At 64.7% G+C, this 15,653-nt stretch overlaps 1 protein-coding gene across 1 annotated transcript in view; it reads left to right on the top strand.

Moving 5' to 3' along the window:
- The window catches only part of KCNQ1 (potassium voltage-gated channel subfamily Q member 1), a 320,110-nt gene extending 307,510 nt beyond the window's left edge, over window positions 1-12,600 (top strand). The window contains exon 16 of the mRNA XM_035013527.1: window positions 11,327-12,600. Within this exon, the coding sequence (XP_034869418.1) occupies window positions 11,327-11,551 (225 nt within the window). The 3' untranslated portion in view covers window positions 11,552-12,600. The remainder of the gene's footprint in view (window positions 1-11,326) is intronic.
- The last annotated feature ends 3,053 nt before the right edge of the window (window positions 12,601-15,653 follow it).

Here is a 15,653-nt window from a genome sequence, read left to right as displayed (position 1 = left end):
AGGGAGCCCTGAGAGGAGCAGACTGGGAGAGACTTCAGGTCCAGAGAGGACTCACTGAGTTCCACACGCCTTGACACCCTGGAGGGGCGGCCGAGCAGGCAGGGCGTCTGTGGCCTGGGCCCAGGAGAGACGGGCGGCCACGGCCACAGATGGCAAAATCAAGAGAGGGCTTCCTTTGTTTTGATGTTGGGGATGGGGTGTCTGCTGGTGGAGGGAGGGGCATGCTGGTGATTTGGGGAGGGGAGAGAGGGCTAAACTGGGTGGGTGCTCTCGGAGGGGCGGCCTCGGATAGCTGCTGGACAGCCCCGAGGACAGGCCAGGGCGGAGGACTCCTCTCCTGCAGGTCCTCGAGGGGCAGAGCAGAGAAGGGCGCAGGGTTCTGGGAAGGTGGCAGACAGTGGGAGGTGAGCAGGCTGGCAGGGGGGCTGGCCAGCAGAGTCCGGGGAGACCCCTGGGCTGGATGTGGCCGGGGAGCTGCACGGCCAGGCAGAAGTGATCCCTCCTGGAGGCTACGGGATGGGGAAGGTGACAGAGATGGCTAAAGGGCAGAGGTTCTCAGTCACGGGTCAGTGGTGTCAGGGGGTCGAAGACACGTGGGAACCAGGGTCATAGGAGACCCCCCCATCTACGGGGAGGCCCCATCCCAGGAAAGGAATAAAGGAGGCAGAAACCTTCATCAAGAGGGGAGGGTCGTGGCTCCAGGGTTGACTGTGAGCCCCAGGGGCAAGGAGGGGGCGGCGGAAGCAGAAGGGCAGGTGCAGGGGCCACGTGGAAGGGCCACTGCAGAGCATGGCCTTGGCCACAGCCCCCAGAAGACCCGTTCCCGGAGCAGAGTCCCCTCCCTAGCATCCCCTGGGGCGGACACAGGGGTGTCGTCAGCCGAGCTCTCGGCCTCCCCGCCCCGCTAGGGACACTGGCCACGTGACACCCCCCGAGCCCCACGGGAAGGCCCCCTGTGCGGCCGCCCTGAGGAGCCAGCTCCGTGGACATGTTTCAACAAGGCGACCTCAAACCTGCGTTGAGTGAAAACAAGCAAGTAGAGAGCCACAGCATCTCACATTACCATTTATGCTAAAACCTGCCACGGAGTGATTCTGCACCACGTGCACAAGCCGGGGCCTTGCCGGGGCTGCAAGTATAAACAGCAGATCCCCGCGCCACTGACCTGGGAGAGGAGAGGACCCAGGGAGGTGGGCCCGGTCGAAGAGGATGCTTCTTTGAAATGTTTTCACTTTTGGGGGACAGTGTTCTTGAAGAGTCCTTCTGTCTTACAAACCTGGTGAACAGGCTCATCTAAAGGCAAGGACTGCGGCCGGGCAGAGCCGTGGGCCAGGGAGGGGGCACAGCGGGCGCTCTCCTGGAGGCTGGCGTGGGTGGATGGGCTGCAGCCGTCCGGGGACGAGGCGGTGGGGTGCGTGCCGTCGGGGAGCAGCCGGGGAGGCTGGTGCAAGTGTCCAGAGAGAGAACGTGGTCCCAGGCTGAGCGGAGACAATGTGGTCCGAGAGAGCCGTGCACCAGGCTGGGGGTGTAGCCAATGTTGGGGGACAGGGAAGTGGTCAGAGGCAGCTGTGAGGTGCTGGGGAGCCAGGGGACACAGTGGGGTCTTCTCCCCCAGAGACTTTCACAGGCCTGAGGGGCTGTCCAAGGGAGGTGGACCCTGCCCCCAGGAGACCCAGACACATGCTCATGGACCCCCATTCTCAGACGGGTCCCCCACAGCTGCCCTACACTACAGGATGGACCCACTGTCCCCTCCCTGTTAGGCCCAGAGTTACCCAGCCAGTGAGGGGTCGCGGATGGCCTGGCTGTGTCCCTGCTTTGGGAGGACAGATGTTTAGGAAGCAGACAATGCAAGCGATACCCCGGCCAACTGCAGGGCTAGAAGAAGAACAGGGAGAAGCCGGCAGGTGGACCAGGAGGGAGCAGGAAAGAGACCCTCCCCTTGGGGCCAGAAGAATGAGAAGGGTCTGCGGGCTCTGCGGAGGAGTAGATTCTTCCAGGAAGTGGGGCCGGCTGGTGCAAAGGTCCTGAGGCAGGGAGACTTACGGCACATCCAAGGAACTGGAAGAAGCCAGCCTGGGGCATGAAGGGGCCATGACTGAGGTGGACACAGGGCCCAGATGAGGGACCCTGTGGCCAAGGCGGGGCTGTGTCTTTATCCCGAGAGCAGCGGGGAGACCTACAGGGGCTTTATTCAAAGGACGGGCTGTGAGGATGGCGTGGGAGGGGGGGTGGTGAGCTGAGTGTCGAGGGGGTACTGCTGGGTGGCCAGGAGGCTGGTGGGCTTGGGGTCTCAGGGTGGGGGTATGGGGGTGGCCGGGCCCGGCCCAAGAGGCCATTGGCAGATAGAACCCACCTGCCAGCCACCGCTGGGCCTGGTGTCACCCTCCCACCCAGCCCAGGGTTTGGCGGAGGCGGCCAGGCGCTCGCTGGCTCCAGGTACAAAGTGTTCTGCCCGGCGTCCCCCTGGCTTCCGGGACTTCGAGGCCCGTCAGAGGGGCAGTGCAGGAGGGGAGGCGGGGGGAATCAGATGCCGGTGGGGCCTCCTGCCGCCAACACAAACACGGCCTCTCGCTTCCAGCCTCCGTCTCCAGTCTGCCCTACATTCCCGCCTGCCCGCCCCCCCGAGCAGGGAGGCTGCGTCGGCCCGGCCTGGGGCTGCCGGACGTGGGCAGGGCGGGCGGCCGCCCCTGCTCAGCCTCTGTTGGCAGGACCCCCCGGAGGCCTGGTGAGGGGCTGGCCCAGCCCATCGGGGAGTCCCGAGCCCCACCCAGGGTCTCCCCCCAGCCCACCCGCCTGGTAGCTGTGGGTCCTGGCCCCACCACCCAGGTCTTCCGAGGCCCCTAACTCTACCACTGACCCCCCCCCATGTCCCATGAGCCTTCTCCTCCCTCAGGTGTTACTGGAAGTCCACGGGCAGCAGCCTCGGTGGGGCTCGGTGGGGCTGTGGGTGTGTTGGCCCCGGCGGAGGCCCAGGGGGAGGGCAGGGGGCCAAGGGTCCAGGAGTATGGACTGCGTCGATGAACACAGCACACGCAGACTCTGCGGGGCTTTCATCCTGGGGCAGCGGGGGATGGGGGGCAGCAAGAAGCAGGTGCGTGCGGTCTGGAGGCCGGGGCCTGGGCGGCAGGTCAGTGCTTGCAGTACGGAACCCGGGAGGCTCTCTGGAGGAGACGGCAGAAGTGCAGACGAGCTAAGGGCACTAGCCACGTGGAATCCAGGAGGATGCTCCTTGCGGGGCAGGAGCGGGGACAGACCAGGGGCCCGAGGCTGGGGCTGACAGGCGGGTGATGGGCTTGGACCACGCAGCGTCCCACAGCCACCATGATGGGATGTCTGTTCAGACCTCAGAGGACAGTCTTCTCCCAGTTCTGAGCAGAGGAACCAGATCCCTCAGACTGCGGGGGCCAAGGGCGGAGGGCGTTGGCGTTGTCCAGGTGAGCTGGTCCACGCTTCCCTCACACAGCCTCTCCGGCCGGCCCCCGGGATGGATCTACCGAGGGATTTTACCTCCAGAGAGAAGGGCCCTGGCGTGCACCCATGGCTGAGAACAGAGTGTGTTATAAGGCCGCCATTACTCATGCTTTCGTGGGGACCGCAAGGTAGGTGGAGACACGAGGAGCTTAGCATGTAAAAAGGGCATTCTGTTTCGGTGGGGAAAAGGTAGGTTATTCGGTAAAACGTGGTGCATCAATGGTCTGTAGTTCAAAATCAGTCCCGTGCCAATCAAAGATTTATGGGTAAAGTACAAATCCAAAAAGCTCTAGGAAAAAATGTTTCAGTGTTGGAATGGGGAAGGCCACTCCACATGTGCACAGAAATCTAGAAACCATAAAGGAAAAGAGGGATAACTCCCACTCCATGAAAAAGCAAACGAGTAAGTAAGATTTTTGTGCAGCAAGACAAAAAATAATTATTATGATTGCCATAAACCACTGCACGAGACAAACAGCACACTAGGGAAACACATTTGTGATGTATGTGTGGAAGGACAGACTTCCTTAATATACAAAGAGCCCTGATAAATCAATGACAATGAAAATGCCTGGCCAGCAGTGTCAGCCAGGGAGGGAGCAAGCACTGGGCTTGGAGGACCTCTGCACCTCCTGCCTGGCACTGGGGCCCCGGAAGAATGTCAGGGGGCCTCACTTCCTCATCCAGCAAGTATTCACAGAGCACCGACTCCATCCCACATGTATTTACCGAGCACCCACTACATGCCAGGCTCTGGGAGACCGTCTGGGAATACCACAGTGACAGCATGGTCAAAGGCCTGGCCTCAGGAGCCTTCAGTGAGTGGAAGGGGCCACGAGCAAGCAAATCAGCAAATGACATTTTGGGGAGTGGTGAGAGCTACGAATAGAACTGTGAGCGATTCAATAAGGAGGCTCCTGGCTGAAAAGGTCAGGGAAGGCCGCTGGCAAAATTTGAGCTGAGGTTCTACGACATGGTGGCAGAGGGAAGAGCATGTTCAAAGGCCCTGGGGCAGGACCAAGAGGGATGTGTGTGCTCGGGATCCGAGAGAAGGGGGTCCGGGAGGACTGACTGAGGGGGCTGCAGAGATTACATTGCACTCTGGGTGCACCTGCCGGGAATTCTGCGGAGGGCGCTAGCTCAGGTCAGCGGGGAGAAGCTCAGCCTGGCAGCTGTGTAGGCTGAATGGGAGGTAGCCGAGCCTGTCAGTGAGAGGGGACCCGACAGTGCCGGCGAGGGATGTGGGTGGCCCGGGCTGGGGTGTCGGGGAAGGAGAGGAGAGGGGTGGGATTCAGGGCACATGCCCTGGAGCGCCGCAGGACCCCAGCTGAGCGCTGCACTGGGGGAGGGCCGGCGCCAACCCTGAGACAGGAGGACAAGGTTGGGCACGCTTCTCTTTGTGACCTGCTGTGCTGAGGTGCTGTGAGGCCCACGTGTCGGTGGAGGCGAGCTTCTGGGGCCCCGGGGAGAGCACAGAGCCAGGGCCGAGACTTGGGGGTGTCTGTGCAGAGGGAGGTCCTAGGGCTGGGCGCAGAGGGTGGGCGAGGTCGTGCCGGCCGAGTGAACACAGGTGCAATGACCCTGAGACCCCTGTCCACGGTCAGCCTGGACCAAGGCGCTGCTGAGCTCCCGGGCAGCCCCTGGGCATCCGTGAGGCGGCCCCCAAGCAAGCAGGTGTCTGTGGGGCTGGTGGAAGGACCTTCTCCCCGTCATGGTGCTCTCTCAGAGGGAAGCAGCCTGCACGCCTGAGCGGTGGTTAGCGGGGGCCAACCAGGCACTGGCAGGCCTCCAGAAGGGCCTTGGGCAGGGGCGCTGACAAGGTCCTCAGCCATTTGGTCACGCTGTGCGGAGGACCCAGCTGAGACACGGCTGACCTTGGCAGTGGCTCAGTCCACCTGCCATAGCGTGGCCTCCTCCATCCCCCCATGCAGCCCAGATAGCAGGAGATGCAAGGGATGGACGCTAGCAAGGGGCCTCGGTCTGCGGCCTCCGAGACGCTCACTTTCGCCAAGTGCCAGGTCATCGACCCCACCATGACACCAGTCCTGGGGCCAAGACACGAGCGGCTGCCATGTCTCCTGCCCCCCTGAGCCGAGGCTCACCCCTAGCCTGGACTCCGCCTGAGCAGAGGGCCCTGGCAGACAGGCGGAAGGACACGGGTTGGTGACCATGAGTCCCTGTTAGAAGACACTGGCATTCAACAGAGCCCCCTTGCCGGGGGGTGGTGGGGGGAGGGGTGCTGCTCAGCCTCTGAGTTGCTCTGTCCCAGCAGCATCGTGGGTGTGGAGGGGAGCTCACCTCCTTGGCACGTGCAAAGGCCCAGGGGCCTGGAGGTCCTGGTAGACACGCTCACACCCTCAGCAGCTCGGGGAACATTTTAGTGAATGGTGACCTGTGTAAAATCACAGCCGGGGCGGCTCGTGCATTCTCCAGCACGGTCTCCATGCCCCAGAAAGCCCGGTGTATGCGCGCACGCACACACGTGCCACACATGAGCGGCCGGCCTCGGAGGCCAAGGGACTCGGCCAAGGTCACCGGGCTCGGACACGACCCCAGGCGGCCCGTCCAGTGCCCGAGCCCTCCTCCCCTCGGACCAGGACCCAGTGCCACGCACACCCCCAGAACCTCCCGCAGAGGCTGCAGGCCAGCCCTCCCGCGGCTCCGTGGCCCGCGCACCGGGCCCTGCGGCCGCCCCCTCGGTGGTGGGTGCGCGCCTCGCCGCAGGATGAAAAGCTCCCGCAGGGCGGCGGCCCTGGGACTGGCAGTAAAACCTCTGCCGCTAGAAACACGGTTGGGTTTTCTCCAAGAGCTAAAGCACTAAAACAAAGTCATAAACACAATTACACCGTCTCCTGCCATAAATTAGGACGTTATGAAGCGCTGTGATCTATTCTCACTCATACCCAGCTCTGCAAGACGGCCCAGCCCCATGGGCCCTAACGAAAGGGTGATTTATGGGTGCTGTTGTCGGCTTCTTGCCGTGGGGGAGGGGCGCTCCTGAGCCCTGAGGAGTCAGAGGCCCAGTGCCGGGGGCGGACCTGAGGGCCACATGCGCGCTCCGGGCCGGCCCGGCTGCCCGCTGGGTGGGACATCCCGGGACAGCTCGCCCCAGGCAGGCGGACGGGCACCCTGCGCCCCCTCCCCGTCCCCGGGGGGGCTCTGGAGTCCAGCTGCTGGGCAGTGTGGCCCTGGCTGCGTCCGCACCCCCCCCCCCCCATCCCGGTGCTAGCGAGAGCGAGGAAGGGCAGAGGCCCCGGGCTCGTGGAGCCTGATTCTAGTGAGAGACACAAACACACACCAAGTGTCTTGGGGAAAATATGGGCTGCTCTGGGGGGATCCGGAGGGCTGTGGCAAGGGACGGAGGTGACCTCGGGTCAGCGATGCTGGTGAGACCTCACTGGGGGGCTTCGGGGGTGACTGGTGCAGGCAGCTGGAGCAGCGGGGACGAAGGCCACCATGTGTGAGGATCAGCCGAGGGCTCTGCAGTGGAGCGAATGAGGAGGGAGGAAGGGAGGCCAGAGAGCCAAGGGGGGGGGGGGGCGTGCCAGGGACCACGCAGGGACTCAGGCTTCCAGCAGTGGGATGGCAGCTCAGGAGGGTGTGAGCAAGACAGCGACGGGACCCGGCGTGTGTTCGGAAAGGCCTGTAGAAGCATGTTGGGGGAGGCGGGGAAGCTGGCTGGCAGGCTACTGCACCTGTCCCAGCAAGAGAGGATGGTTGCCTAGCCTGGGCTTGGCCATGGAGGGGTCCCCCAGGCTCTGCCGACAGAATGCCGAGCGTGATGCTGAGATTTGGAGCCTTTTCCCGAGATGAGGAGACTTCGGAAGGATCAGGATGGGCCCGGAGAGGTGGAAGGACCGAGACGGGGGTGCAAGAAGCTGTGTTCTCACAGTCTGAGTTCAGCCTGCGGCTGCACGTAAAGGTGCTGGGTGCGTCCCTGGCCTGAGCCTGGCGTGCTCCAGGTCAGAGGATGGGGGGTGGCCCTCCTGTCAGTCAGTGGGGAGGGCTCTGGGCAGGCAGACCCCAGACGGAGCCGGTGCCCTCCCCTTTGTGGCTTTTCTCAGGGGATGTGGGAGCTCGGCATCACCCGCATGGGCTGGAGGGCACAGGGAGCAGAGGTCATAGGTCCCTGTGACCCCCACCACCCTCCCTGACCAGGCAGCAGCTTTTGGAGTGAGGGTCAAGGGCCATGCCCGCAGGAAGGGGGCACAAGCATGACATTTTATGGGGATAGAGAACTCAGAAGTCCTGGGGTGGGAGGGGCAGGACAACCTCCTGTAATCTGCTCAGCAGCCCTGCGGCCCAGGGTAGGGGTCACCCCTCTCAGACCAAGCCCTTCCTGTGTCCAGCAGGGCCCGAGGACCCCTTGGTGTGGCCAGGCTCTTTGATGGGGCAGGCACGCACACTCCTATCCACCAATCAGAGTTCACTCCTCAGACCCCACGTCCCACCCTGTGCTGGGGGCATCTAGTGAGCTCTGTATGTTTGGGAGGGGTGGCAGGGTGACACCGCCCACCCATGAGACTATGAGGTGTGGCTGGGGCTCAGGGGCCCTGGCCAGGGGAGGTGGGCCTCTGTCCTAGGGAGGTGGGCCTCTGTCCTAAGCTCTCCAGCACAGGGCTCCCTCCTGGCCTGGCCAGAGTGGGGGCTGGGAGGGTGGCACCGGGAGCCCCTCCCCTGAGCGCTTCCTAGACCTGCCCCCAGCTCTGTCTCCAGGGACTCTAGGCAGCCCCCAGACCGCAGCTGCATCACCCGTCTGATGGGCTCAGACGGCAGCCACACGGCACCCCCATGCCCCGGCCCTTCACTCCCGCACCTCCCTTGTGTCTGTGAAGTGGGGGGGAGCCAGGGAGAGCCAGAGGCCTGCAGGAGGGACCGGGGGCGGGGGGCAGGTAGAGGATGAAGGGACGGCAGAGCCAGTATGCAGACGTGCTGAGTGATCATGGCCACGTCACCATGCACGTCCCCGGTGTGTGTGCCAGGGTGAGCTAGCTGGGGCCCTGGGCTCCTGTATGCCCAGCCCTGAGCCTAGAACCCCCCAACTCCCTACAGCCCAGGTGGGTCCAGGACAGTCTGCAAACAGGAGGGCCCAGGTGACCTTCGCCGGTGACCCCGCAGAGGGCTCTGGGATGTCCCGGGAGGAGGTTCCACCCCACCTACAGGTACCTCCCTCCCCTTGAGCCCCAGGCCTCCGTGGGCCCCCCTCTTGCCCGTCTCCCACCGGAACAGCCAGGGCCATTGGCAGGTCGAGAGCCGGGATCAAGGCTGAACAGGTCCTGCAAAAATCTCCCTTGAAAGACTCTTTTTCAAGATTTTCTTTTGAAAACAAATTCATAACCACATCACACAGGAACCCCGTCGCCTCGGGTTTGATCACCAGCCGCCCGGGGTCCTCTCGCTAGCTGTTACTCTAATTGCTTTTTTCTCCTTGGAGGGCCGCGTGCGTCGTCTGTGGTTATTAATCTGGTGAGTCGAGGCGAGGAACAAGGGCCCTTTGTCGGCCCTGTCCTTTCAGTCTCTATCAGATTGCAAGGAACCATGAGGTCCAAGATCCCCAAAACTGATCTGCCCCCGCGGCTCTGGGGAGCGCCGTCGCGGCCCCGTGCGGGGCTGCCTTCCCCTGGGCACCCGCCAGGTGGACGCACCTCTCTGCAGCTGGGGTTTGGCCACTGAGCACCCCCACCCTATGTGTGAGCGGGAGAAAGGCACCCTGTGCCCAAGCGGAGAAGGGAGGGGGACAAGGCCACCTCTCTGAGAAGTGACGGAGCGGGGCCTGAGGCCAACAGGAGCTACCTACCCGTCACCCTGGCTCGGGCCCTCCTGAGCTCACAGGCTGGGGAGAAGGAGGGAGGCCCCTGCCAAGGAGCTGCTGCGTGGGTCCTGGGACCACCCTGATGCCCTGCCCTGGAGCAGAAGAGTGTCTGACTCCATCAGCCCAGGGGCTGGGGGCTGGGGGGCTGGGCAATCACAGCAACTTGGGGTACTCAGTGCCAGCAGCTGAGCCCAAGGCAGCCCTAGGGGGGCGGGGGGGCACCAATTAGGCCACCAAGCTCCAGGAGGGGGCCTAGCTCTGCAGGGAGCGGGGGAGAGACTGGGAGGGCTCCGGAAGGCTTGACACCCCCCCCCCGGGTGTTCACTGCGCCCCTGCCTGCCACTGTATGGCCTGCAGGACAGTGCCCGGTGGCGGGACGGGCCGAGCGCCTCCCCCGGCCGCACCCAGCCGCCCCCACCCCTCCTGCATCCCAACCACACTTCTGTTTCCTTTTTGTCCAAGAACACCCTGTAAAGGCTTCCATACCCACTTACACATCTGGGGACTCCAACAGATGTTCAAGTGCCGTAGAGTGAAAATTTATGAAACCACAAATTCTCTTCTGTAATGTATTTGGGGCTCTAATTAATGCCAAACCAATTGATACCCGAGCTGGGGCCTGCACAGTTAAATGACACTGAGCCACGCCTGGACGTGCCTCCTTCAAAGCCACCCGTGTGCAGGGCCCGGGGAGCACAGGTGACCTCCCGGGGGCCTCCCAGGGCGCCCGCAGGTAGTAGAACTAAGGGGCCCCAGGGGATCTCGGGCCAGGAAGAGGGGTGGGGTTTAGGTGTGACCGCAGACAAGTCCCTCCACCCCATGTCCCCTCCTGCCTTGCTCACTGTGAGTGTCCACCCAGCCTTCTGAGCTCAGCTTGGACCCCACACACACACGCTCACCCTCTCCCAGGTCCGGCTGCATCAGCCTTGACCCCTCCCAGACTGACAAGCGTGTCTTCCCAGCATGGAAGCCCAGGGTTGGGGCTTGCAGGGGTGAAATGGGAGAGGCAGGGGTCCCAGCCGGTGACCATGTGCAAGGCCCTTCTCCTCCTGGGGCCTCAGGGTCTGTGTCTGTGGGTTGGGGTGTAGGTCTCAGTTTGGGGGCTAGGAGAGCTGAGCAGCCCAGGCCCCACCCCAGCCAAACCAGAGAAGCCCTGCACCCCTTCCCTTGACCACCTGGGCTCCGGCGTCAGATTTATCCTGGAAAATAGAGGATCAAGCCCCTTGGGCCCCAGGTGATGGGGCCTCAGACGAGCAGCTGTCCCACGGGGCCTGAGACAGGTAGTTCTCAGAGTCAGGGCCACCGGCCGGAGGCAGAGACTGCACCGGCCTCAGCCCTGCAAAGCTGGGGAGATGGGTCGCCTGGGTTGGGGGACACAGCCCCCCTCCCAGACAGCCCTTCCAACAGAAGGGGAGGGCTTAGGACGAGGGTTCCTCGACAGCGCCCGACCCAGGGCCCCCCGGGCCGCCCTGCACTGCCCTGGGCTGCCTTCAGCCCCCGCACTCCTAGCTCCCGGCAGCCGCTGTGGGGGACGCACCTGCTGGCCCCGGCCCATGCTGCCCCCGCGTTTGCTTCCAATCTCCCAGGGTGAACCCCTCTGTTCCCCATCGGCAGCCCCAGAGCTCAGAGCGGGTCAGGCTTCTGATAAAAGGGGGTTGGGCCACGTGGCCAGAAAGAGCGCCCCGGCCTGACCCCTGGGGGATCGGTGCAGATGGGGTCCTGATTGGGTGGGACTCGCCGGGAAGACAGTGATGCCGCTGGGAGGGGGGCAGAGGGGCAGGCGGAAGACGGACCCCACCCTGCGACCCCCGAGCCCCTCCCGGGAGGAATCACCTGGTCCACCTACAGGAGAAGCGGGGGGTCTCTGCAAGTGCAGACACACACAGGGGCCCGCTGTGTGCGGCTCATGTGTGCAGGGACCCTCGGGCCTGCTCCCTGGGCACCTGCCCTACCCCAGCCCTCGCCGAGCCCAGGCCCGGAGGCCGTCCGCACACCTGGGCTGCTCCCACCCAAGACTCACCCCTGCTCCTGTCTCCACAGGTGACTCAGCTGGACCAGAGGCTGGTGCTCATCACAGACCTGCTTCACCAGCTTCTCTCCCTGCACCAGGGCGGCCCCCCGGGCGGCCGGCCCCCCAGCGAGGGGGGGGCCCAGGCCCTGCAGCCTTGCAGCACCATCAGCCCCGAGCTCTTCCTGCCCAGCAACACCCTGCCCACCTATGAGCAGCTGACTGTGCCCCGCAGGGGCCCCGACGAGGGGTCCTGATGGGGGCTTGGGGCCCCAGGCCTGCGAGGGCAGGGCCGGAGGAGCTGTTCAGCCTGGCCCACCTCCCACCCAGCAGGGGCACCCCACCCCACAGGTCACCGGCACCTCCTCGAAGGCCCAAGAGAGCAGCCCCTCCCTCCCAGGCCCCGGACCCCCCATGGGCCATGCCGTCCTGAGAGCCTGCACTTCGAGGAGTCACCGAGGCCACTCCAGCCAACGGGTACTAGATAGAACTCGGCTGGGTTTGGGGTCTCAGCTCTGAGACCATGGCCCCCACATCATTTGTATGGCAGTTGGGACCCAGTGGCAGGGCTCAGTCTAGACCCCCGGGGGGCCGGGCATCCTAGGCCCTTGGTCCAGCCCCCCTATGATCAAGAAACAACACAGGTATGTGCAGGCCCACCCTGGTGGGCCCCAGGGGACTTCCTGGGGGGGTGACAGAGGGACGGTCGGGACAGGGTCCACGGGTACCCCCCCCCCGCAGACTCGAACCCAGGACCCAGGGAGGAGACAGGCAGGGCAGGGCTGGCCCAGCCCGTGCCAAACCGAGGATGCCCATGATCAAGGCCTAGGGGCCCCACTCAGAGGGCCCCAGGCCTGGGCCGTGTTCTCCACCCCGCAGAGACGCTGGCTCAGAGGGCCAGGGCTGTGACAGAGGGGACCCTGAGGCTACAGTGTCCGGCAGGAGGGACCGGCCCACCACGGTGCCCAGAGTGCTCCATGGGGGTGGACTGTCCCCCGCGGTGGACTGGCAGCTTCTCCTGCCCATCCCCTGCCCTGCGCGCGGCCCCCAACTCAGCTCCCCACCAGGTCTGAGCAGCTAGAAAGACGCACAGAACCGGCCCGTCCCCCAGCCGGCTGCTGAGCGTGGGGCGGGCGTAAGGGTGTCACAATCCCTGTACGAGACAGGGGCTCCTCCTGGGCGTCACATCTCACAGAAATCAGAATAATTTGTGGTGATTTGGAATCTGTTTTAATGAGCTTCACAGTGTGATTTTGATTCTTAATTGTGGCGCTTTTCCTAATAAACGTGGAGTCGTGGAGCTGGTCTCGGGCCTGCCCTTGCCTTCATTCCTGAGGGAGCGGTCCATCTTTGGGACAACCCCGTCCTCCTGCGGAGCTGCCGTCCCAGCTTTCAATACTCCGGAGCACCTTCGTTGCCGTCTGCACTGGCCCAGGGAAGGGGAAGAGCCCCGGAGCCCCCAGCTCTCTGGAAGGAGCCCTCCACCCCCCGCCCCAGGGACCCAGAAGCACCTTGAGGCCAGGCCGTTACTGCCCAGCCCTGTAGCCAGCACCGAACTCAGCTCTGCCCACAAGAGCTGAGCGGAGGGAAAGAACACAACCAGAAACATGGCCTGCCCTCCAGGCTCTGCTCCTGTTGGCGCCTTTGCTGGAATGTTCTTCCTGCCCTCACCCCTCACCACTACTGAAGTCACTTCTGTGGTCTGTGGCCCAGGTCAAAGCCCCTCCTCAGAAGCAGCCCCCTCCAGGCCTTGGGACCCCTTGAGGGGATTGGGCTGACGGGCGAGGTCCTTGTCCCCAGACACTCATCGGGGGTAGAGCTCCAGGACCCTGTCCTCCAGGCCCACGTCCCTCACACCAGCTCCACACTCACTTCTTGGGCCCCAGGGCTTGGTGGAGACAGGACAGGGCCCTGCCCTCCCCTGCTGACTACCTATGGGCATCTGGGCCCCCTACCTCCTCCCGGGGCCAGCTACCTTCCCTTCCTGCCTGGTGGACAGGACCCCCACAGCCTCCTTAGAGGCAGGTGTCCAGGTGGCTGCTGAATAGGAACTCATTTCTTAGAGAAGGGGGCCGGGCTTCAGAGAGCTCCCTGAGGCCGTGGATCCAGTCAAAGCCTCCAGCCCAGGTTGGCATGCCTCCTGATGGGGGCTGTTTCGGTCCCGGGGCTTCCCCCTGGGGCAGATCTGACCACCTGATGTGGTCAAGATGTGGTCACTGCCCATCTCCCAGCAGCCCCTGAGCCCCTGGGGAAGGCGGGCACCTTGCCAGGACCAGGCCTAGGGGTGCTGGGGGGTGGTGCTGGGGGATAACCACCTCAGGGGCACACTCTGGCCTCTCCATCTGCCCCTCCCAGGCCAGGCCCCTCCTTGACCAAGGACCCAAGAGCTCTACCGTGGCGGTGGGGCATGTCCAGGCCCACCCTCCAGGATCTTTAAGGATCCCTACAGGGGTGGGTGCAGGGAGTGGCCCGGGGCTCCAGAGCCCCCACACAGACATGCCTGCCCCCTCCAGGCCTTGATTTCCCCCATCGGTAACAAGGAGCCCCCTTGGGCCTGCCCAGCTTCAAGCAGGCTGGAGGCACATGCCAGGGGAGAGCCAGCCCGCCCTCGCCCTGCCCCATGGGCACCCCCGGCACTCAGCGTGGCACCCCAGCCAAGTTCTCCCCTTCAGCTCACAGATGCGGGCACGCTCGGCCGGGGTGGGGGCGGGTAAGCCCGCTATACCCACCTGACTGCTCCTCGGTCCCCCCGGGACTGCTCATCCCCCTGTTCCCCTTCCAGAGCCCAGGCCGTCAGGGCTGGGGGCGGCTGACATTTAGAGGACGGGGCCGTCCCAAGGCCACTGGAAGCACCTGGCAGCCTGTGTCAGGCAGGCAACCCAGGTTCCCAATGGAGTGGGATGGGAGGGCCCTGGGTCCCGCTCTGCTGAGCCCCACGGGGTCGGTGCCCCCCAGGGGCTCCCACCGTGGGGCCTGGGTATCTGGCCAGGGCGCGGCGGGGGGGTGGGGAGGGGAGCAGGAGGGGCGGTGCAGAGCCTGGGGCCTCCCCCGCCTGCACCCACCGGGGGAGGGGCAGGGGCAACAATTACTGGAAAGGCAAAAGCTGTTGTTTCCTTGTTGGGTAAATATTTGTGGAAACCCCAGGAAGCGGCTGGCGGGAGAGCAGGGCCCTCCGCGGTGGCGCCCCGGCCCCCCGGCCCCCCGGCCCTCGGTGTGCCGGGCGCGGGGCCGCCCATCTGGGCAGGGCACGGCCCCTGCACCCAGCCCGGCTTTGTTTCCCGTATTATCGACTGCACACACAGTCCCCGAGTGCTTCACTCCTGGACAGGCCATTGTGGCCCTCTGGGGTGTGAAATGCAATTTACCTGAAATAAAGCCCAATTATGGAATTAGCTAATTAAAGCCCACGGTGGAGGCTGGGCTGGGCCGGCCGGGCGCTCCGTGCCCGCCCGGTGCCCGCGGTCTGCAGGAACAGATGGTGCCCCGGGCCGCCGTGCCGGCCGCATTCCTTCACTCTGTCCCCCGATAACTGACTTAGACAGCACACGGCCATCTGGTGTATGACACGTCCTGTGTGCCCCGGACAATGGCCCAGCAGACCTCTCCAGGAGAGGGCCGTCGCCTGGGCAACGGTGGCAAGTGCAGCCCGGGCCGTGCACGCCCCTCCCCCAGCCCCTTTGTGGGCCCCGCCGCGGCTGCCTGGCTCACGGTATCCATGAGTATGTGTCCGCAGCGCCCGGCCTTAGGGCCCCACAGTCTCCAAACTGGGTCCACTTACTGAGGCGCTCGGTGTCCAGTGGGTGCTAGGAGCATCTGCTCGGGTAACAGGGTGGGGGCGGCTGGCGGGGCTGCCCTGCTGCCCGCTTCTTGGGGCACCCCCTCCTCTGCCCCAGCCCCCACCCTTCCCCCCCCGGTGTGCCCTCGGGAGCCGGGCAGGCGGGTGGCACCTCACAGGCGCTGGCTCAGCCACGGGGGCCAGTGTCTGCGGCCCGCGTCGGCCCAACCCGAGGCTCTCCCAGTCTTCGGGCCACGGGCCGGGAGCAGAGAGGCAAAGCAGGCCCTCACTCCTGCCACCTCGCGTCTGTCAAATGGGAACAGTAGCCGTGCCCTCCAAAGAGTGTGCGGGAGGGGCTGATGGGTGCTCCAGGCCCAGGTCTGGCACACAGTAGGTGCTTAATAAAGGCAGCCAGCCAAGCAGCCTGGGAGATGCCCGGGGGCCGGACGCACCCCTCCTGCCCGGCCGGCGTGAGCCCTCAGAGCAGCTTCCTGGACCCTCCTGCCTCCCACCCCAGGCCCCCGCTGGAGGCCAGAGCACGCTGTCCTCAACCCCGGCCCGCTGCCCCGGTCCTGCGCCCAAGC

Source organism: Mirounga leonina, unplaced genomic scaffold (assembly GCF_011800145.1).
Source record: "Mirounga leonina isolate KUSES-001 unplaced genomic scaffold, KU_Mleo_1.0 Mir_166, whole genome shotgun sequence".
NCBI classification, from domain to species: domain Eukaryota; kingdom Metazoa; phylum Chordata; class Mammalia; order Carnivora; family Phocidae; genus Mirounga; species Mirounga leonina.
Note: the sequence above shows the minus strand (reverse complement) of the source record. Positions and strands in the feature narration are given on the sequence as shown.